This window comes from Hylobates moloch, unplaced genomic scaffold, assembly GCF_009828535.3.
Source record: "Hylobates moloch isolate HMO894 unplaced genomic scaffold, HMol_V3 SCAFFOLD_6, whole genome shotgun sequence".
Taxonomy (NCBI): domain Eukaryota; kingdom Metazoa; phylum Chordata; class Mammalia; order Primates; family Hylobatidae; genus Hylobates; species Hylobates moloch.
The window spans coordinates 108,272,522-108,295,822 of NW_026652281.1; the positions used below are offsets into that span (position 1 = coordinate 108,272,522).

Here is a 23,301-nt window from a genome sequence, read left to right on the forward strand (position 1 = left end):
TTACAGATAATGTCCTTCCAAAAGGTGTCATTTGCCTTCTCACTATAAATTAACAAATAGATGACATGTCTTCCTATTTTAGGCCTATAATCAGGTTTACCTAATGTGTACATCACCTTTAAGTGAAAACTAGTTTTGTGGAGTTTGTTTGTTTTTGTGGGGTTTTTTGTTTGTTTGTTTGTTTTTTAGAGATATGGTTTCACTGTGTCACTAGGGCTGGAGTGCAGTGGTGCAATCATAGCTCACTGCAGTTTTGACTTCCTGGGTCCAAGTGATCCTTCCTCCTCAGCCTACTAAGTAGTTGGGACCACAGGCATGCATCACCACACCTGGCTAATTTTATTTTTTGTAGAGGCACGGTTTCACCGTTTTGTTCAGGCTGGTCTCAAACTCCTGGACTCAAGTGATCTGCCTGTCTTGGCCTCTCAAGTGTTGGGATTAACAGGCATGACCCACTGCACCCAACCTGAAAACTAGTTTTTTTCTTTTTCTTTTTTTTTAAATATGGAATGGTTCACAAATTTGCCTGTCATCCTTGCTCAGAGTCTGTGCTAATCTTCTCTATATCGTTCCAGATTTAGTATATGTGCTGCCAAAGCGAGCACTGAAAATTAGTTTTTAATTATGTTTTTCTACAACATAGAGAAGGCAATATTGTCTTCAATTTAGAGATGGAGAAAACAGAGATGAGCAGTAGTAAATGAACAGGAGACGTAAAAAACTGTTTAGCCCACAGTTGTCTGGCTTGTTCTCTCTTTAGCAGCTTATACATCTCTTAATGTATAATACAGTTGGTTGGATATTCTTCAAAATAAAATCTTTGGAAATTCTAAAACGTAAAGGAAATTTTCTTTATGTAACATTTAATGAAGTCTTGATGCAGTTGTTAATCTACAAATATTTGTTAGCAGTGCATAACGCTGCATTTGGTCCTCATGATAGTCTGAATGAAATTAGTTTACAACCTTAGAATCTGTAGTGAGTAACTTAACTGTAGCGAACTGTCAGTGGTATTTATTTAATACTAACTCTGGACAGAGCTTTGTTGAGACCACAACACAAGCAGACACACAGTACCTGCCATTAGCTTAAAAGCTAATTAGTTATGTAATACTTATATTTCAGTATAAAAAGTGAATTAGGGATTATGGATCACACAACATGAAGAAGACCTGAGAACACACAAATTTAATAATAATAGCTGTCTTTTATTGAGAATGTTCTGTATATACCAAACACTATGTTAGGCAAATTTTAAAATTAAACCATGTTTTATCTACTAGACTGGCAAAGATTAATGGATTTATAATATTCAGTGTTGACAAAGGTGTGACAAACTGGCATTCTTAATAGTCTTCTTGTGGAAGTATAATTTATTTTTTTTTTTGAGACACAGTCTAGCTGTGTCGCCAGGCTGGAGTGCAGTGGCGTGATCTCAGCTCACTGCAACCTCTGCCTCCTGGGTTCAAGCAATTCTCCTGCCTCAGCCTCCCAAGTAGCTGGGGTTACAGCCATGTGCTGCCACACTCAGCTTTTTTTTTGTATTTTTAGTAGAGATGGGGTTTCACCATGTTGGCCAGGATGGTCTCAATCTCCTGACCTCGTGATCTGCTCACCTTGGCCTCCCAAAGTGCTGGGATTGCAGGCTTGAGCCACCTCGCCCAGCCGGAAGTATGGTTTCATATACTCTTTCAGGAGCTCAGTTTGGCAATATATTAAATCTCTAAAAAATGTATATCCTTTGATCCCACAAGTTCTGTTTTTAGGAACGTACCCTGAGGAAATAATTGATTAAGGATACAAAGATGCTCATTACAGTGTCTATAATAGCATATGTATAGAAATGGAAACAGCCTATATGTTCTTTATTAGGGGATTATGGAATTGGTTGAATACATAATGATGCTGTTAAAACCAGACAAAAGTTTTTTTTTTTTGAGATGGAGTCTCACTCTGTTGCCAGGCTGGAGTGCAGTGGTGCAATCTCAGCTCACTGCAACCTCGGCCTCCTGGGTTCAAGCAATTCTCCTGCCTTAGCCTCCCGAGTAGCTGGGACTACAGGAGTGCGCCACCACACCCAGCTAATTTTTGTATTTTATTTTAGTAGAGACGGGGTTTCACCATGTTGGCCAGGATGGTTTTGATCTCTTGACCTTGTGATCCGCCCACCTCAGCCTCCCAAAGTGCTGGGATTACAGGCATGAGCCACCGCGCCTGGCCCAGACAAAAGTTTTTCCAAATGGTGTCTTCACAGTTCAAAAATATGTGAACATGATATTCAGCAACATCCTTTTCAGTAGGCAGTTTGACACTAAAAGATGAAGTTAGGTTAGAATCAGGCACTCCAGAAGCCTGGGAAAACAACCAGGCTTGTACTTTTTCCTCTCTACTTGGTTTGCATGAGTTGAGTAAAAGGAACTTTGGGTTGGATAGGATCAATTAGAGAAAAACTACCTGGAAATTTTTTTTTTTTTTTTTTCCCCATTTGGAAGCTTAGAATGGCAGCATTCCATACTGAGGTGACATGATGGTTTCTATATAGGAAGGCAACAAATAAACTTAAAGGAGGTGATGATCTGTGTGTGTTCTATCAGTCTCAGATACTTGAATGCATCTGCAAATAGTCTGGAGTCTTTACCATCCGCCTGCACTGGAGAGGAGAGTTTGAGTATGCTGCAGCTGCTTTATCTGACCAACAATCTCCTGACGGATCAGTGCATACCTGTCCTGGTAGGGCACCTGCACCTGCGAATCTTGCACCTTGCAAACAATCAGTTACAGACCTTTCCTGCAAGGTAAAATGAATGCAAACTTTGATCATTTCAAATACACAACATTAATTCTACAAGTGTCCAAAAAAATATAGCCACCTGACTATGACTCTTTGTTTACGTTCACTGACTTACAGATGCTATGATTTCACTAGTTGAGTGGCAAAATCTCATCTTAATAGTTAGTACCCTGTTGTTAAGTATCGGTAACTAGGAAAATTGGTTAAAATATGTTTAATTTTTAGTTGTGACTACTTAATTATGGTCTAATACTCAATCTAGAAAAGTACAGGCTTATGAAACAAATTCTGAAGACAACTTTTTCTTTTCTTTTGTCAGCACTGCTTTATAAAATACTGTTATCTATTCATAATACAAAAATGGAATGCTTACTATATGTCAAATATTGTGAACAGTTACAGTCTCTGTCCTCTAGGAATGTATAGTCAGATTGGGGAAATAAGTGGATAGGCAGTTGCAGTGCAGTCTAAGAAAGGCAGGGTGTTTGGCTGGGAGTGGTGGCTCACGCCTGTAATCCCCACACTTTGGGAGGCCAAGGCGGGCGGATCACAAGTTTGTGAGTTTGAGACCAGCCTGGCCAATATGGTGAAACCCCGTCTCTACTAAAAATACAAAAAAATTAACTGTACGTGGTGGCACATGCCTGTAATCACAGCTACTCAGGAGGCTGAGGCAGGAGAATTCCTTGAACCCAGAAGGCAGAGGTTGCAATGAGCCAAGATTGTACCACTGCACTCCAGCCTGGGCAACAGAGTGAGACTGTGTCTCAAAAAAATAACTAAGTAAATAAAATAAATAAATAGAAATGCAGGATGTTAAAGACGATATGCACACATTGCCAGTCACACTACACAGAGCCTGGGGATGGGGCTAGGCTCCCTGGAGGAAGAGATGAATAGTAGTAGTTAGCCAGGCTAAACTATAAGAACAAATAAGAAAGATGTTTAATGCTGTCAAAGTTTGAGACAGTGTCAGTGGATAAGTAAATACCTTTCAAAATACATTTGGTTAAAAAAAACAACTTTAGAACTTTTTTTTTTTAAGAGATGGGATCTCATTACGTTGGCCAGGCCGGTCTCGAACTCCTGGGATGAAGTGATTCTCCTACCTCAGCCTCTCAAGTACCTGAGACTGCAGACGCATGCCACCATGACCAGCTAAAACTTGGAAAATTTAACACCAGAAAAATCTATGCCATGAAAGTAGTAATTAAAAATAATATTTTCAAAAACTAAGAACATGGGGCAATGACATTTGATATTAATAATTCTGGATGAAATTTTATGTATATAAATTATAAAATTATAATTTTTATGAACATTTACCATTTACAACATGAGACAGAGCTTCAGAAGACATACAGGAGAAACTTGATTGGAGTTCAGGTGATTCTCCTGCCTCAACCTTCCAAGGAGATGGGACTACAGGCAGGCACCACCATACCCAACTTATTTATTTATTTATTTATTTATTTATTTAAGATGGAGTCTTGCTCTGTTGGCCAGGCTGGAGTGCTGTGGTGTGGTCTTGGCTCACTGCAACCTCTGCCTCCCAGGTTCAAGTGATTCTCCTGTCTCAGCCTCCCAAGTAGCTGGGATTATAGGCGTGTGCCACCATACCCAGCTAATTTTTTGTATTTTTGTAGAGACAGGGTTTCCCCATGTTGGCCAGGCTGGTCTCGAACTCCTGACCTCGTGATCTGCCCACCTTGGCCTCCCAAAGTACTGGGATTACAGGCATGAGCCACCACGCCCGGCCCGCACCCGATTAATTTTTTACTTGTAGAGGCCGGGTGTGGCCACTCATGCCTGTAATCCCAGCACTTTGGCAGGCGGAAGCGGGCAGATCACGAGATCAAGAAATGAAGACCTTACTGGCCAACATAGCGAAACCCCGTCTCTACTAAAAATACAAAAATTAGCCAGGTGTGGTGGTGGGCACCTGTAATCCCAGCCACTCGGGAGGCTGAGTCAGGAGAATCGCTTGAACCCGGGAGGCAGAGGTTGCAGTGAGCCAAGATTGTACCACTGCAACTCCAACCTGGCAACAGAGCAAGACTCCATCTCAAAAAAACAAAATGAAACAAAACAAACTTGTAGAGGTGGGGTCTCGCTGTGTTGTCCAGGCTGGTCTTGAACTCCTGGCCTCAAGTGATTATCTCACCTTAGCCTGCCAAAATGCTGGGATTATAGGTGTGAACCACTGTGCCTGGTCAGCCTTCTTGAAAGAATTGAAATAATGACTTTTTACTTTTACTTTTTTTTTTTTTTTTAATGACTTCTAAAATGAATGCAGAATCTTAATTTCAGGGTGTGGTAGCTCTCTTAAAATTTTATCAGATTAACCTGATTGACCTCAAATATGTTCATATAAAGTGAAAATAATAGACCAATGAAAGCTGTTGGATGATACCAGGCATAATGCTGTAAAACTAATGAATCTCACCTAATTTGATGACACTTTTATTGTTGGAGGGGTCAAAAGCAGGTTGTTATAAAACTTAAAACATATCAAAGAAAATGAAAATAAGAAGTTAGTAATAAAGACAAGAATTAGGCTGGGCACAGTGGCTCACGCCTGTAATCCCAGCACTTTGGGAAGCTGAGGTGGGTGCATCACGTGAGATCAGGAGTTTAAGACCAGCCTGGGCAACATGGTGAAACCCTGTCTCTACTAAAAATACAAAAATTAGCCAAGTGTGGTGGCGTGTGCCTGCCTGCCTGTAATCTCAGCTACTCAGGAGGCCAAGGCATGAGAATCGCTTGAACCTGGGAGGTGGAGGTTCCAGTGAGCTGAGATTGCACCATTGCACTCCAGCCTGGGCAACAGAGCAGGACTCCATCTCAAAAAAAAAGACAAAGACAAGAATTAACATCACAAAAAATAGAGTAATCTGAATATATATAATAAAACTGAATGGAATTTAGCAACAACAGATTTTTAAAAATGTGTGTTCTCTACTAAATAATAAATCCACTATCAGTTCATTTCCTGAGCAGTGTTGTAATTGTATAGGCACAATACAAATCTTGTTTGTTTCTTTTGAACTATTTTCAGAATCTAGCATAGTTCTGGGTACTCAGTAAGAAACTGATTGAGGAGGCTGCATGTCTATTTAGAAGTCAGAAAAATCCAGGCAGGATAAGGGAAAAAAGCATGAGATTTGGACATGCGAACACTTTTAAAATATATTGTTAAATAAAAGAAAGTCATAAATACTATGTTTAGGCCAGGCGCAGTGGCTCACGCCTGTAATCCCAGCACTTTGGGAGGCCGAGGTGGGCAGATCATGAGGTCAGGAGATCGAGACCATCCATCTCTACTAAAAATACAAAAAATTAGCCGGGCGTGGTGGCGGGTGCCTGTAGTCCCAGCTACTTGGGAGGCTGAGGCAGGAGAACGGTGTGAACCCAGGAGGCAGAGGTTGCAGTGAGCCAAGATTGCGCCACTGCACTCCAGCCTGGGCAACAGAGCAAGACTCCGTCTCAAACAAAAAAAAATACAATGTATATAATATAGTACCTTTTTTTGTTTTTTTTTTTTTTTTTGAGACAGGGTCTTATGTCGCCGGGGCTGGTGTGCAGTGGTGCAGTAATAACTCACTGCAGCCTCAAACTCCTGGGCTCGAGCGATTGACCTGCCTTAGCCTCTGAAAGTACTGGGATTACAAGTGTGAGCCACCACACCTACCTGGCCTATAATACCATTTTTTAATTTGAAAAGTATAGTTTCGTGCCTTAAGAAAGGCAAGAATACTATCTACCAAAATGTTATCAGAGATTATTTATTTTAATGAAGTAGCATTAAAATATTTTTTCCTGTTTGTCTCTATTTTTCAGTGAGTATTATTATCAGAAAAAATAATTGTAATTTACAAAGCTTAGTTATTTAAAAATATGCAATTTCTAGGAGTAGAAATTATTTATGATATGTTATATGAAAAAGGCAAGATATAAAATTATGTAAAACAAATATATGAAACATTTGATAGGAAATTCAGCAAAATGATAAAAGTAATTCTTTCAGATTGCTGGTATTGGTGATGTATTTCTTTATTTTTCAGACTTTCTCTCCATGTTAACAGCAGTTGATTATTTTTGTAATTTTTAAACCAGTAAATCAAAATAAATTAGAACTATTTGTAATAACCTGAAGATGTTAGTCTCACTTAAGTTATTTTGCTTACCATGTAGAAAGCTTTGCTCAGTCATGGAACAGTGTGAATCACTTGCCTCACAGCACAGTGCTATGTGTATAATAAGAACTTGATAAATGTTTAGTGGAGATGAGTTAATGTCATGAATGGGTAAGTATAGAAATTTAAAACTGAAAAGAATCTTAGTGATGGGCCGGGCATGGTGGCTCATGCCTATAATCCCAGCACTTTGGGAGGCTGAGGTGGGTAGATCACCTGAGGTTGGGAGTTTGAGACCATCCTGGCCAACATGGAGAAACCCTGTCTCTACTAAAAATACAAAATTAGCTGGGCGTGGTGGCGCATGCCCGTAATCCCAGCTACTCGGGAGGCTGAGGCAGGAGAATTGCTTGAATCCAGGAGGCAGAGATTGTGGTGAGCCGAAATCAGGCCATTGCACTCCAGCCTGGGCAACAAGAGTGAAACTCTGTCTAAAAAAAAAAAAAAATCTTTGTGATGATTTAGTGCAACTTTTTTACAGCTGAGGGTATTGAAGACTGCTGACATTGACTTACTTAGTATTTTGCCACTAGTTAATGGTAAAGCAAGCATCGAGACTAATCCCCCAACTTGAAGCCACTCCTTTTCCAGCCACTTTTTGTACATTAGGTAACAGGAAGATGTTCCTGCCCACAAGATCCAACAGCCCTTGAAACACACTGAGGCAGATCAGGCTTAGTTATAGCAGGAGTAGTTATCTTCTTGAGCCATTGCCTTTCCTGGTATTCCTGGTATCGGTTTCATTTCTCACCAGTCATCTGGCAGTGGACCGTGTCAGCCTTCTGTACTCTGGCTGCTGTAGAATAGCACTTCTCTTGGCAGCTGCTCCGTCTTGGTGCATTATGGTATTCTGGTGTTTCTTTTTCAGCAAACTAAATAAATTGGAGCAATTGGAGGAACTGAACCTAAGTGGCAACAAGCTTAAAACCATTCCCACAACCATAGCAAACTGCAAAAGGCTGCACACCCTTGTCGCACACTCCAACAACATCAGCATTTTCCCAGAAATACTGCAGTTGCCTCAGATCCAGGTACTTCTGTGTGCTGGAATGGTGTCCTTATTGGGGGAAATGGCAGGAGAGTGAATGACATTATTCTCCTTTTATAAAGAAGAAGAAAGGAGTGTGAATGAGATTATTCTCATAAGGAAAAATATTATTGTCTTCTTATGTACTCCAGTTTGGGACCAGAATGTATGTAATGGATTCCTGGGAAGAAATTAAGTTCCTCTTTGGGGATATAGTTAGAGATTGGATACTTGGGAGTAAAGAACTAAATCTCTATGATGTATTTTCTTTTGATTTCTCTATTTTTTCTTAGTTTGTAGACCTAAGTTGCAATGACTTGACAGAAATCCTGATTCCAGAGGCTTTGCCTGCTACATTACAAGACCTTGACCTGACTGGAAATACAAATCTGGTTCTGGAACACAAGACACTGGACATATTTAGGTAGGAAAAAATTTGAAATGGAATCTCTATGTGCTCTTAGGCCCACCAGCCATGTGTAGGTCTTCCTTAGTACTGTGGAGATCTTGATTAATTAAAAGAACAGAATGAAGTTAGGCCATAAAGCCCCTAGGTTCTCTTCTTTGATTAAGTTATGAATAGATGTTCTATCCAGTAGTCAATCTGTTTATATTAGGACTACTCCATGGCTACTACCCACCCACATACTGAATATTTTCACAACAGGCATAGATGTTTTAGGTGGCACAGATTATATAATATCTAAGAGACAATACAGGTTCATCCATTGTACCAAGACTTCATTGTATCGAAATAGTTAACATAAATAGATGGTTGGCTAAAACTTAGAAATCTTTGTTGTGCTTAGTTTTTGATTGGAACTCCTACCCCTTTGATCCTCCTACCCCTTTCCTTTCTCTCCCCTCCTTCTTTGCCAGTAGTTCAGCATACTACTTTCATCAGTCTGTCTGGAAATGAATCTTAGTCAGTCCATAGGTTATTTTATTAAAAGATAATATTATTGTTGGCCGAGTGTGGTGGCTCATGCCTGTAATTCCAACACTTTGGGGGGCCAAGGCGGGTGATCATCTGAGGTCAGGAGTTTGAGACCAGCCTGGTCAACATGACAAAACTCCATCCCTATTAAAATTACAAAAATTAGCTGGGAGTGGTGGCTCACACCTGTAATCCCAGCACTTTGGGAGGCCGAGGCGGGCAGATCACTTGAGGTCAGTCAGGAGTTCGAGACCAGCCTGGCCAACATGGTGAAACCCCGTCTCTACTGAAAATACAGAAATTAGCTGGTTGTTGTGACAGGTGCCTGTAATCCCATCTACTTGGGAGGTAGAGGCAGGAGAATCGTTTGAACCCCGGAAGCCAAGGTTGCAGTGAGCCGAGATTGTGCCACTGCACTCCAGCCTGGGCAACTGAGGGAGACCATCTCAAAAAAATAAATAAAATAGAATAAAATAAAGAAATACAAAAATTAGCCGGGCATGGTGGCATACACCTGTAATCTCAGCTGCTTAGGAGGTTGAGGCAGGAGAATTGCTTGAACCGGGAGGCAGAAGTTGCAGTGAGCTGAGGTCACACCACTGCACTCCAGCCTGGGTGACAAGAGGGAGACTCTGTCTCAAAAAAAAAAAAAAGAATACTATTGTTGGGATAGTTTTTGTAAAATGCAGAAGAATATATGGTTTAATCTTCCTTCACCTCCCACAGCCATATCACAACCCTGAAAATTGATCAGAAACCTTTGCCAACCACAGATTCTACAGTTACGTCAACCTTCTGGAGCCATGGACTGGCTGAGATGGCAGGGCAGAGAAATAAGTGAGTATATTGGCCATGGAGACTGAGAAAGAAAAAAGGCAGCCCCTGGCATCTGAGAACTGGCCTAATGCTCATAATAGCTAGGCCATGTTGTTCTGTTGTACACAGACAAATCATAGAACATCAGTGTCAGATAAGATCCCTTTGAGATCATGATAAAGTTTTAAGACAAAAACAACACTAATGTGCAGTCAACAGAATACCAAACACCCCCTTTCATGGCTAAGATGGGTAGATGCTACTTTCTTTACCAGTTACAGCTTTATCCTTCTGCTAATTTTCCTTTCCTATAGACAAGATTTATACCCAGCCATAGAATGGCCCCACTTTCTGATGACACCCAGTCTAGTATGATCCTCTTCCTTAGACCCTCCCCAAAGTGACCAAACCAAAGTCCAGACCCTATACTGGGTTCTTTTCAGCACCGCTTACCTGTATACCCCAGAGTTCCATGGGGTGCACTCACTTGCTATAAGGAGTAATAAACTCAACTTTTTCAACCATACGTGTGCTCTGGTGGTCTTTGACTGACGGGCCTTGACAAAACTAATCCTTAGTCACTACTAAGAGAAAATGTTTTATCTTACCAGCCTTTGGCAGCATTGCAAAGCTAATATGTACTGCCCATGAATGCGACTGTTTCCCCTTTCCTTAGGACATTAGCTCTTTCAGATGTTGCTTAATTATCATGTCTAGGGACTTTTCTTATGTGTAGATTACGATTTGCTAGTAGTCTTAGCCACCTTTAATTAATACTTACTTTTTAAAAGAATGCTCCCAGCCAGGCGTGGTAGCTCACGCACTTTGGGAGGCCAAGGTGGGTGGATCACGAGGTCAGGAGATCAAGACCATCCTGGCTAACATCTCTACTAAAAATACAAAAAAATTAGCCTGGCGTGGTGGCGGGCACCTGTAGTCCCAGCTTCTCAGGAGGCTGAGGAAGGAGAATGGCGTGAACCCAGGAGGTGGAGCTTGCAGTGAGCCGAGATCATGCCACTGCACTCCAGCCTGGGTGACAGTGCAAGACTCCCTCTCAAAAAAAACAAAAAAAAAGAATGCTCCCTGAAGAATAATATTTTACCAGTAACTTTTCTGTTTTCATGTTTCTGTTATAGGCTGTGTGTCTCAGCACTTGCTATGGATAACTTTGCAGAGGGGGTGGGAGCTGTGTATGGCATGTTTGATGGAGACCGAAATGAGGAGCTCCCACGCCTGCTGCAGTGTACGATGGCAGATGTGCTTTTAGAAGAGGTACAGCAATCAACTAATGACACAGTTTTCATGGCTAACACCTTCTTGGTATCTCACAGGTAAGCAGGTGGGTTGAAAAATCCCTAACTCAGTTCTACTTTTGGAAAATATATTTTTGTAAACCAGAAGGTCAGGGTCTAAATTATGGATACAGGATCAAGGAGAGAACTCACAGTGTTGTCTTCTATGATCGTTCTCTATATGACCGTGGAGTGTGGGGACTTTGTCTCTTTCAAAAGCCTGTGGGGTCATCCGTTTGAATCCAAAGGCTGCTGAGGATCTGGGAAGCCCAGAATTTATGTGCAAAAGGTTGTGTGTGTACATATATATGTGGTTGTACATTTTGAGGAGGAAGGTGGTCAGCTTTCATAAGATTGTCCAAGGAGTCAGTGACCTACAAAAGAGTTAACCAAATACTCATCAGATTGATATGTTTAGAATACCTCTTTCTGGGGTTTTACCAAACTAATCTAAGTAAAGTATAAGCCATTTAAGGGCAAAAACCATATACAGATGCTCCTCAACTTAGAATAGGGTTACACCCTGATATCTTAAGTTGAAAATGTGGTAAGTAGAAACTACATTTAATTTAATATACCTAACCTACCGAACATCATGGCTTCACCTAGCCTACATTAAGTGTGCTCAGAACGCTTACCCCATTAGCTTATAGTTGGGCAAAATCATGTGGTGACATGGAGCACTGTATTGGTTGTTTACCCTTGTGATCAAGTGGCTGGCTGGCAGCTATGGCTCGCTACCTCTGCCCAGCATCATGAGAGAACATCATACCACATGTCACTAGCCCAGGAAAAGATCAAAATACAAAGTACAGTTTCTACTAAATGCATACAGTATTGCTTTTGCACCATCGTGAAGTCAAAAAATCTTAAGTTGAACCATCGTTAAGTCGAGGACATCTGTATAACCTAACTGTAATGGATCATTTGCATGTCAGGTGAACCGATAAAGGATACGAACAACTGAGAGGTTGTTTGTCAACTTGTATAATCCAGGTTGAAATGGAACAGCTTGGAGCTTGAAGTAGTTGTTTTTTTTTTTGTTTTTTTTTTTTTTTCTTTTTTGAGACGGAGTCTCGCTCTGTCCCCTAGGCTGGAGTGCAGTGGCACAGTCTCGGCTTACTGCAAGCTCTGCCTCCCGGGTTCACGCCATTCTCCTACCTCAACCTCCCGACTAGCTGGGACTACGGGCGCCCGCCACCTCGCCCGGCTAATTTTTTGTATTTTTAGTAGAGATGGGTTTTCACCGTGTTAGCCAGGATGGTCTCGATCTCCTGACCTCGTGATCCACCCGCCTCGGCCTCCTAAAGTGCTGGGATTACAGGCGTGAGCCACCGCGCCAGGCTAATTTTTTGTATTTTTAGTAGAGATGGGGTTTCACCGTGTTAGCCAGGATGGGCTTGAATTAGTTTTATCTGTCATAACACAAAGCAAAGTGTTAGGAAGAAGTCGGTTTTTCAGTAGTATAATTGAGCTAGAGACTTTGCAAAAATAAAGGGTTTAGGAAAGGAAACTCAATTTATGAAGCAACTTGAGCCAGGAATTGTAGCAAGTATTTTTCATGCTATATATTTTATCAGAGAAATTTCCTGGAGAAATGGCTTGCTGAGGGTCTGTAGCCAGAAAATGGCAGAGCTGAGATTTGAAACTAGGTCTTTCTGCTAGTGTCTGTTCCTCGTTAACGTTGTTTCCAAGTACAGACGCGTGGATGCCCTGCATATGGGGGAAATGCAAGAATCATGGTCCTTCCCTCGAGGAACTTAGAACCTAAGTGAGTGGTTCTCAAAGTGTTGTTCTAGGACCAGCAGCCTCAGTATCAACAGAAATTTCTTGAAATACAGTTTATTGGGCCAGCCTCTTACCACTGGTTCAGAAACTCTGGGGCTAGGGCCCAGCAGTCCCTGTTCTGACAAGCCCTCAGGGGATTCTGATGTGTTAAAGTTTGAGAGCCCCTAAATTAGGAAGTCTTTGATCAGACACAAAAGCTATGGAGAAAGATGCAAAAGGGAGATTATCTCCCTTTTGTAAAACCTTTTCCTCAGCTGAGCGTGGAAGGCAGAACTGTCTCCACCACCATCAGCCACAGCAAGTCTGCATTTAGGTGGATAAGGGTAAGGCTGGTTCACGATCACATGGCAAAAAAAAAAAGAAGGGATGTACATACAGGACCACCACTTTCTTCTAAAACTAGCCACCACGTGTTCTTTTTCTTTTCTTTCTGAACAGGAAATTAGGAATGGCTGGCCAGAAGTTGGGCTCCTCCGCTCTCCTGTGCTACATCCGCCCTGACACTGTCGATCCAGCAAGTAGCTTTAGCTTGACTGTAGCCAATGTTGGCACGTGCCAAGCAGTCCTGTGCCGAGGTGGGAAGCCAGTGCCCCTCTCTAAAGTCTTCAGCCTGGAGCAGGACCCAGAGGAGGCGCAAAGGGTGAAGGACCAAAAAGCCATCATCACAGAGGTGTGTTCTGCTCCCCTCCAGTCACTTCTACTCCCCAGATCAGTGGAGGCTGCTTTGTGTGGAGGTGACGAAGGCCCATTTTCTTCCTATCATGCCCTGTAAATTGTATCCAATCCAGATAAAAGTTCAATTCAGATGGTTTCAGCAACAGTACTGGAGGAAAATCTGATCAGTTAGTGACTAGCACAAAGAAAAAGCAAAGCGAATTAGAAATACAAAATCCTAATTTGTGATCCTGTATATTCATAGCTAGCTTGTAAAATGGATGTTAAATGTCCGCCTTAGCTAATTTCCAGCTCATCTGGTTTGTTATTCCAAATAGAAGAAAGAGTTCTCTAGTTTGACATCCCCATTCTGACATCCCCATTCTGAAATGCAAAGTTTCAAAATGTTTTGTGTTTATATTCTATGTGGTGTAGTATGCTCTGGTGTTCTGTTTTGATAATGAAACATCAGTATTTCTACTGTTCTATAGCTTTTCTCCTTTTTTAGAAATTAACATTTTTGCTTTCTGAAGAACTTTAGCAATTACTTGTGAACATTGTTTATCACAAAGCGGAAGTCCATGAATTCCATTCAAATCTTTTGAGAACTGTAAATTGGATTGTTTGTTTCTGTATTGTTAAGAGTCTTTGTATATTTTGGAAACAAGTTCTTTATCAGATACCTGTTTTGCAGATATTTTCTCCCAGTCTGGGGCTTGTCTTTCCATTCTTTTAACAGTGTTTTTTTGCAGAGCTTTTAGTTTTAATGAAGGCCCACCTGTCAGTTTTTGTCTCATGGGTCATGCTTTTGGTATTGTATCTAAAACTCATTGCCAAACCCAAGGTCACCAGATTTTCTTCTGCGTTAACTTCTAGAAGTTTAGTTTTGTGTTTTACATTTTGGTTCTTGGTCTGTTTTGCGTTAATTTTTGTGAAAAGTGTAAGCTCTGTATCTATATTCATGTTTTGCATGTAGGTGTCCTCTTGTTCCAGGACCATTTGTTGAAAAGACTATCCTTTGTATGGCCTTTGCTCTTTTTTCAGAGATCAGTTGACTGTATTTGTGTGGGTCAATTTCTGAGCTGTTTTGTCAGAATTCTATATTAGAGTTCATCTAAGGAAACAAAATCAAAAACCATCATTTTTATGTGATTGATACTGTTAGGATTCTGGAAGTATGAGACACTAGTTTTGGGAAGCTCTTTCAGTCAAAACAAATGAAAAATAAAAGATAATGTTTTAAATTTTTAGTTATTTTTTATTATTATTATTTTTTTAGAGACAAGGTCCTTGCTGTGTTATCCAGTTTGGACTTGAACTCCTGGATTAAGTGGTCCTCCTGCTTTAGCCTCCTGAGTAGCTGGGACTATAGGCACTTGCCACTGCGCCTGGTTTCAGATAACTTTTTGTTTGACTAGTCTTTTTATAGAATTTGGATAATGTTTAGATTTTTCATTTCTTTTTTTTTTTTTTTGAGGCAGAGTTTCGTTCTTATTGCCTAGGCTGGAGTGCAATGGCATGATCTTGGCTCACCACAATCTCCACCTCCCAGGTTCAAGTGATTCACCTGCCTCAGCCTCCCGAGTAGCTGGGGCTATAGGCATCCGCCACTACACCTGGCTACTTTTGTATTTTTAGTAGAGACGGGGTTTTTCCATGTTGGTCAGGCTGGTATCCAACTCCCATCTCAGGTGATCGCCCACCTCGGCCTCCCAAAGTGCTGGGATTACAGGCGTGAGCCACCGTGCCTGGCCAATGTTTAGATTTTTCTTAGGGGATTGTAGACAAGTAGGAAGTATTTTTACATAAATGTTATTTTAACCACAAACATTTATTGTTTGTCCATTATTTGCCAAGCACCATACCTTTATTATTTTCCTTAATCTTAACAGTAACTCCCATGAATTGGTGGGCCCTAGCCCCAGAGTTTCTAATTCAGTGGGTAGTTGTTAAACTCCCATTTTCATTTTACAGATGAAGAAAGTACAGTTTAGAGTTTATGACAAATTCTGGCGAATAAGCTCAGGTCTTCTCCCAGAGGGTGATTGCAACTGTGATATTAATTTATTGATGACTTTAGAGTTTTGTTTTGTATTTTTTTCTTTTCTTGAAATCCGTACAACAAAGTGTCGGCTTGTGAGCATTCCCAACCTGCAAGCATGGTTACTCTGTTTCCTCTAAGTTTGGAATTACAGGGGTTTTGATTTGATCAGGTATTTATTCTTGATACAGTCCCCAGAGCATAGGTAAATTATGCTGCACATCTCAGACTCCCCTTTGTTAGGCTGAGTAACCTTAGAGATTATTTGATGCCTTAACTACCAAGATTGTCTTTGCCATTGGTATCTTTTCAGTCCCAGCTGACATCCCTTTAAGTGAGAAATCACTTTTAGTGACCTTTCTATTTCATCCTCTCTGAGAGTACTAGTGATAGAGAATTAATGATAGTTCTGCTTATTGTTTTTCTCTCATGTTTCTCTATTTATAGACATACTAAGGCCTGTTCTTCATGTTAAAGCAAACATCTTTTGGGATGGTGGTGCCTTCTAGTCACTTATTTTTACTTGGCTCTATAGTAACCATATAATATTTTGTCTTTAGGACTTCTCTACATTTATTTCTGTGCATCCATTTAAAATTATACTAATCCATAGGAAAAATCATATGTAAATTGTTTTATTGTAGTTCCCTAAGCACTGTGATCTAGAAAGATAAGTTGGCTATCATTGTTGCTTGTTTCTCAGAATTTGTGTCCTGCTCTTCTCTAGGACAACAAAGTGAATGGGGTAACCTGCTGTACCCGCATGCTGGGCTGTACATACCTCTACCCTTGGATCCTCCCCAAGCCCCACATATCTTCCACTCCGCTGACCATTCAAGATGAGTTGCTGATTCTGGGAAACAAAGCATTGTGGGAACACTTGTCCTACACAGAAGCTGTTAATGCTGTACGTCATGTACAAGACCCATTAGCAGCTGCTAAGAAGCTGTGCACATTAGCGCAGAGCTATGGCTGTCAGGACAATGTAGGGGCGATGGTGGTTTATTTGAATATTGGTGAGGAAGGCTGCACTTGTGAAATGAATGGGCTCACCCTCCCAGGTCCTGTGGGATTTGCTTCAACCACCACTATCAAGGATGCCCCTAAGCCAGCCACTCCATCCTCTAGCAGTGGGATTGCCTCTGAGTTCAGCAGTGAGATGTCCACCTCAGAGGTGAGCAGTGAAGTGGGGTCCACTGCTTCTGATGAGCATAATGCTGGGGGCCTGGACGCTGCCTTGCTTCCAAGGCCAGAGCGGCGCTGCAGCCTCCACCCAACACCCACCTCTGGGCTGTTTCAGCGCCAGCCTTCTTGTGCTACCTTCTCCAGTAACCAGTCTGACAATGGCCTGGACAGTGATGATGACCAGCCCGTTGAGGGGGTCATAACCAATGGCAGCAAGGTAGAGGTGGAAGTAGACATCCACTGCTGCAGGGGGAGGGATCTGGAGAACTCACCCCCTCTCATAGAGAGTTCTCCTCCCCCGTGTTCTGAGGAACATGCTAGAGGGTCGTGTTTTGGGATCCGAAGACAGAACAGTGTGAATAGTGGCATACTCCTGCCAATGAGCAAGGACAGGATGGAGTTACAGAAGTCTCCCTCCACCTCCTGCCTCTATGGGAAGAAACTCTCCAATGGCTCTATTGTGCCCCTAGAGGACAGCCTGAACCTCATTGAAGTGGCCACAGAAGTGCCCAAGAGGAAAACTGGCTATTTTGCTGCCCCCACTCAGATGGAACCAGAGGACCAGTTTGTTGTGCCTCGTGACCTGGAAGAAGAAGTGAAGGAACAAATGAAACAGCACCAGGACAGCCGGCTCGAGCCTGAGCCTCTCGAAGAGGATCGGACCGAGCCCCCGGAGGAGTTTGACACAGCACTATGACTGCCCCACTGGGCACAGTGTGGGAGGAGGCTGTGCAGGGTTGGAGTAGGGACCTGCCAGAGGCATTCTGCCTCTACGTTTCTTTTTGTTTGTTCGTTGTTTTTTTTTTCTTGAGACAGAGTCTCGCTCAGGCTGGAGTGCAATGGTGCGGTCTCGGGTCACTGCAACCTCTGCCCCTGGGTTCAAGCCATTCTCCTGTCTCAGCCTCCCGAGTAGCTGGGATTACAGGCACCCGCCATTATGCCCGGCTAAGTTTTATTTTTTTTTTTAGAGACGGGGTTTCACCATGTTGGCCAGGCTGGTGTTGAACTCCTGACCTCAGGTGATCCACCCTCCTCCCCCTCCCAAAGTGCTGGGATTATAGGCATGAGCCACCACGCCCAGCCCTGCGTCTACATTTCTAAACCATAGCTGTGTGGGGTTGAACTCAGAGCCAAAAAGTGTGAGAGCCATCAGGGGCTGGCTCTGGATAAACTGGTAGCCACCATCAGTGTTAAGTTTCACATTTAACCTGCATTGGAATTCCCAGGGGTACTGGGAAGAAAGCAGCTGTTCTGTATCAGTCCTACCACCTGCCATTAACCCTTTCTCTCCTAGGATCATTTTGAGAATTTGCCTGCCTGGGCAGGAAAGGGACTATTTCTGTGGAGGAAAAAAGTGAAGATTGATTCTCTTTACTAGTTGCTGCTGATGGATCTCTGTGACAGAGAAACCACCTTATCTCAGACTAATGGGGTGTGATGTGACTAGTCACATGGCTTTTCATTCTTCTCTACGAGAATACAGCCTATCAAAATGATGTCTGTTGGAAATGTAGAACCAATCAAACAGATAATTTATGTATGTAATGTAATGAGAGCACTTTTCATTGACTGTGAACTTTTTATTTTTGAATCTGCACTCGAGCCAATCTTCTTAGAGGCAGCCCGGCACCTTCATCCATAGGCAGAGAGAGAATGGGGTGTTGGAGACTTATTTGAGGGTATAGGAAGGGCCCTGTGAAGTTGATTTAACTGTTGGATGTCAGACTGTGAAAGCTCCTGAGAAACTTGGGGTAATAGGATCTTCTTTTGGGGATGAAAATGGGGAAGGCATGAGGACCTAGACTACTTCTCCCTAGATCAGAAAAAGAGAATTACCCCTTGACAAATATGATATCTGCTAGGTATTTCCCAGGGAAATTTAGGGATTGGCCTCTTTCCCTAGCATGTGGTGGAATTGGCAGACAGCTTCCTAAGGTGGGGGGGGGAGGGCCAAGGCTGACACTGCTTGCATCCACGTGACCTTAAGTTATGGCAGATGACTCTGAAACGGACTGAGGCCAATGAGAACAGATGGATGGAGCACTCAGGTTAGACTTGTTCCTTCTCCTATGCTGGAGGAGAGGGATGGTTCTCTAGAATGTCGGAAGTGAGTTGAGGGCTTGCCTCTTGAATGTTGAACAGTGTACTCTTCTGAAAACTGCATACTCACTTTATGTGGTTTCAGAATACTGGGCTCAATACTAACATAAGAAAGAACTTCATTGAGAAATTCTTAAACTTACAGAAAACCTATACTTTTTGCACATTCCACATAACCCTAGCAAAATGCAGTTTCTTCATATTTCTGTCACTTTTTCCATTGGAAGATTTGCTTAGAAAAATTAATTCCTATTTATTCCCACAAAATGTTGGCATTGCTTGATTTTACCCAATGGCGAATGTGGTTTGATTTCTTGGAACACTTTTACAATTAAAAATAAAGTAGAGCCATTTTTAATTTGTTTCATCAGAAACAATATGTTAAAGAGAGGGTTAAATATAAATATTTTCGTGTGTATTTTTGGGAAGATTTTTTTTCAAAGCAATAGTCAAAAATCAGATGACCTGTCCATAATAATTATGTGTCTTCATCTTCTCAGAGGCCCCATGCCCATATGCGTGTGTCATTGGGATACACTCTTGGGGGATTTGGTACACTCTAATGGATGTCTAATGTTCAACCCCTCGAGAATCTGAACTTGAGTCCCCAGATTGTCAAACTATTGGTCAGCTATTGAGAATTTTAGAACTCAGGTCTTTGATTTGAAGTAGGGAACACAGTGGCTCACACAGAGTTTAGGTGCTGTTAGAAAGATGGGAACAAGAGTGTTTTGCCACCTTATTTTTATATGGGAAATTTTTTTTTTAATGAAGAAAAAATGAAATAACAGGATGATAGTGAAGAGTGATGTAAAACATCTTACTTAGACGGCAGAACCTTCGGGTTGTAGAATAGTGATGTCTAAAAATTAAAGTTATTTTGGGAATATACCACTTTAATAGTATAGTCTTATAAAAATTATTCATTATGGTGAACCCCTTTCTTGTCTGCTATTCGTTTCCCACCCTACTTATTGGAACCACCTCAAAACCCAGTTCTGAAATGACCTTACCAAAAGTAAATGTATTTACTTTTTAGTCAGCAGAACGCTGTAATTCCAGATGTTCTTCTGTGTGGTAGAATTTTTTTTCAGGAACCATTAGGTTGTATTGAAAATCTTTATTATAGGCAATACCAAAACTGATTATTCTTTTTTGCAGTCTGCTTTAATTCATGTCCTGCAGTTGCTCTGTATTAAAACAGGGTAAAAAGGCCATAGCCCATTATGAAAAATATAATACAAAACTCTTTGACCTATGAGGTAATTTACAGACATTGTATTTTCTAAACAGGCTGTCAGTGAAAGCCAGTATCTGTCTCCAGGTGAATGTAATCTACTTCCGAGTACTTTACCCAGAGGATGTGTTCCCCGGGTGGGCGGAGTACAGTTGATCTCTAGCACAGAGATTCTGGCCTCTGCATATTCTCAGGTCTCTGTGTGTACCTCCCATTGAGTAGAGAAGCTTAAGATAATTTCTGAGAGAAGAACACTGCTGATTATGGGAGCAGTTTAGGAGTCCATGGAAGAAAGAAAAATACATGTGTCTTGACAGCCATGGTATATTTTTGTCCAAATGGATTGGAAGGATATTTGAAAATTTGAATGTTGGTATGACATAAAGCTGCAGTGCACTATAGAGTCAAGTCATTGAATTACCACTCCTGATACAGGGCTTTATTGTACTACTGTGAAGTGTATGTGTGCAATACATTGGTGAGTTCATTTACTGGTGTAGAGCCAGCAGGAGCAGCGTGGTCATTGCTGGGTGCTATTACAGTTGCTTGTAGTGAGGGCTATTTTCCAGGAGATGGAGCCAGTTGGGTGTGGCAGATCTACTGAATATCAAATGATGCTCTTCTTCCCATGTAGACCTTTAGCAAAAGCTGGTACTTGGAAGCCACAGGCTCACCTTCTCTATCTATCCAATAATTATTAATGAAGAGACCTCCATAAGGGAGCAGCTGGCTGTTATGGATAAATGTACCAATTATTAAATAATTAGTCTCCAAGCCATTCAGTGATGTCTTCAGCATCACTATAGAACTGTCTAGTGTCACTTTTTACTTCCTTCTGGGTGGAGGCTTTCAGACTCCCGATTATGAAGGCAAGTTAATCTTTCTCTCCAGTTAGTGACTTTTGCCCCATAGTTGGGTAAGCACTTCCTAGATTGAGAAAAAGCAGCTACAGTCAATCCTGCTCTGTTTCCCTCATTTGGTGATCAGTCAGTCACACATAAGCTCCTTGTATTCTAAATTTCATGCACTTCTCCCAGATGCTATAGGGGTTTCTCTCACTGTTGCCAATGGATGTCATCCAGACAGTGGGCTCATATCTTACGGTTTTGTGCAATCATTGTCGTATTGTAGTCTTAAGACTCATTATAGTGTATTTTTGATATTTTTGAAATGTGTTAAATTTTTTAATTCAATAATATGAGCCAGAGCATGTTGCAGCAAATCTATTGTTTGTAAAAATAACAATAACAATAATAAATAAAATAAAGTGGAATCTCTTTTTCATGGCTTTGTTTTAAAATGGAGTGCTTGTTATTTCATAAGTATTTTAGCATGAAGCTATAATTTTCTCTCCCAACTTGTTTGTAGAATTGGGTTCTTAACCAAAAGCACCTGCAGGATTTTCCTGGGGAAGATAAGTGAGAACAAACACATGAAACCACATTCCATGACACTGCAAAGCTGTGAGTTAAGGCAATAATAAATATTTTTGATCAGGTTTTAAGCTGAAATGGCAATACAGATTTTTACTTTACGAAACACTATATTTTGCCTTGGTTTATATGCTTACAGAAATCACAAAGTCAGGAAAAAGGAAAAGAATCAGGAAACACCATCCTTATTGACATGCAGATTAGCTGACTAGCAGAAACTCAACTGTAAACAATCCACAGTTCTGTCTAAATGACAGCTGATGACACCATGGAAAAGCCGGTCATCACGTTTTTCATGACAGCTTTGGTGTAAGAAGGAACTTCAGAGTCTTGGCTCATGAGCTCCAGTTAAGCCTCTAAATTGTTGCTTGCCTACCCCCACTCCCGTGGGTGTCTCCCATAATCTCTGGACTTTCAAGCAATATTAGCTACCTCTCAACTGATTGATTGATTGATTGATGAGACAGGGTCTTGCTCTGTTGCCCAGGCTGGAGTGCAGTGGTGTGATCTTGGTTCATTGCAACCTCTACCTCCCATGCTAGCACGATCCTCCCACCTTAGCCTCCTGAGTAGCCAGGGCTACAGGCAAGCACCATCACACCCAGCTAATTTTTGTATTTTTTGTAGAGACATGGTTTTGCCGTGTTGCCCAGGCTGGTCTCGAACCCCTGGGCTCAAGGGATCTGCCTGCCTTGGCTTCTCAAGGTGCTGGGATTACAGGCATGAGCCACTGCACACTGCCTGCTACCTCTCATTTTAAATAAAGGTCAAGATAAAGTCATTTTGTAGGTTTCCTCTTCATCTACCAGAAGGAACATTTATTTATTTAAGATGATGTCTCGCTCTGTCACCCAGGCTGGAAGTGCAGTGGCGTGATCTTGGCTCAGTGCACCCTCTGCCTCCTGGCTTCAAGCTATTCTCCTGCCTCAGCCTCCCAAGTAGCTGGGACTAGCGCTGCCACGCCCAGCTAATTTTTTGTATTTTTAGTAGAGACAGGGTTTCACTGTTACCCAGGCGGGTCTTGAACTCCTGAGCTCAGGCAATCCACCCGCCTCGGCCTCTCAAAGTGCTGAGATTACAGGCATGAGCCACTGCGCCCGGCCATTTATTTATTTATTTTTTTGAGACGGAATCTTGCTCTGTCATCTAGGCTGGAGTGCAGTGGCGCGATCCCAGCTCACTGCAACCTCTGCCTCGCAGGTTCAAGCGATTCTCCTGCCTCAGCCTCCCAAGTAGGTGGGATTATAGTCATGCGCCACCACGCCTGGCTAATTTTTGTATTTTTAGTAGAGACGGGGTTTCACCATGTTGGCCAGGCTGGTCTCGAACTCCTGACCTCAGGTGATCCACCCGCCTTGGCCTCCCAAAGTGCTGGGATTACAGGCGTGAGCCACCACACCTGGCCAGAAGGAACATTTTAAACACTTGGTTCAACAACCATTTATTGAGCACCTTCAACATGCTTTTATATCTCAGTTCCACGGGACACACACCTCCCTAGGCCAGCATGGCAGAAATGAATCAATGTCATGCGATATAAATTCCCTGGTACACCAAAGGCCACAAGAGTGTGTTAGTCACTTCCAGTGTGTGATTCAGTGGGGCTGTTTTGCCTCTGCTCCTTAAAAGTTTTGTGACTTCGGGCAGTTACTTAACCTCTCTAAGGCTGTTTTTCTCATTAAATGTTAATACTAATATCTTTTATCAAAGGGCTTCTTTATCACAGTACTGTACATACCTGGCACACAGTGAGAATTAACTCTTTCATAAACCACCTAACCTTGAACCTTGTCTCCTTATTGGT

At 41.9% G+C, this 23,301-nt stretch overlaps 2 protein-coding genes and 1 non-coding gene across 7 annotated transcripts in view; 2 read left to right on the plus strand and 1 right to left on the minus strand.

Moving 5' to 3' along the window:
- Window positions 1-21,351, plus strand: part of PHLPP2 (PH domain and leucine rich repeat protein phosphatase 2) — a 78,056-nt gene extending 56,705 nt beyond the window's left edge. For 4 of the 5 annotated variants that reach the window (XM_058441174.1, XM_032157827.2, XM_058441175.1 and 1 more), the window contains 7 exons: window positions 2,595-2,795; window positions 7,856-8,018; window positions 8,308-8,438; window positions 9,678-9,788; window positions 10,904-11,098; window positions 13,286-13,517; window positions 16,270-21,351. In XM_058441174.1, coding sequence (XP_058297157.1) covers window positions 2,595-2,795; window positions 7,856-8,018; window positions 8,308-8,438; window positions 9,678-9,788; window positions 10,904-11,098; window positions 13,286-13,517; window positions 16,270-17,424 — 2,188 coding nt within the window. In that variant the 3' untranslated portion in view covers window positions 17,425-21,351. The remainder of the gene's footprint in view (window positions 1-2,594; window positions 2,796-7,855; window positions 8,019-8,307; window positions 8,439-9,677; window positions 9,789-10,903; window positions 11,099-13,285; window positions 13,518-16,269) is intronic. The other variant, XM_032157828.2, reaches the window with a different exon arrangement.
- Window positions 499-605, minus strand: LOC116472011 (U6 spliceosomal RNA). Its single transcript, XR_004248936.1, has one exon. It is a non-coding gene; the product is annotated as a U6 spliceosomal RNA (small nuclear RNA).
- TLE7 (TLE family member 7) overlaps window positions 10,293-23,301 on the plus strand; it is a 222,886-nt gene continuing 209,877 nt past the window's right edge. Inside the window, exon 1 of the mRNA XM_032155963.2 lies at window positions 10,293-10,307. The gene's annotated coding sequence lies outside the window, so the exon portion shown is untranslated. The remainder of the gene's footprint in view (window positions 10,308-23,301) is intronic.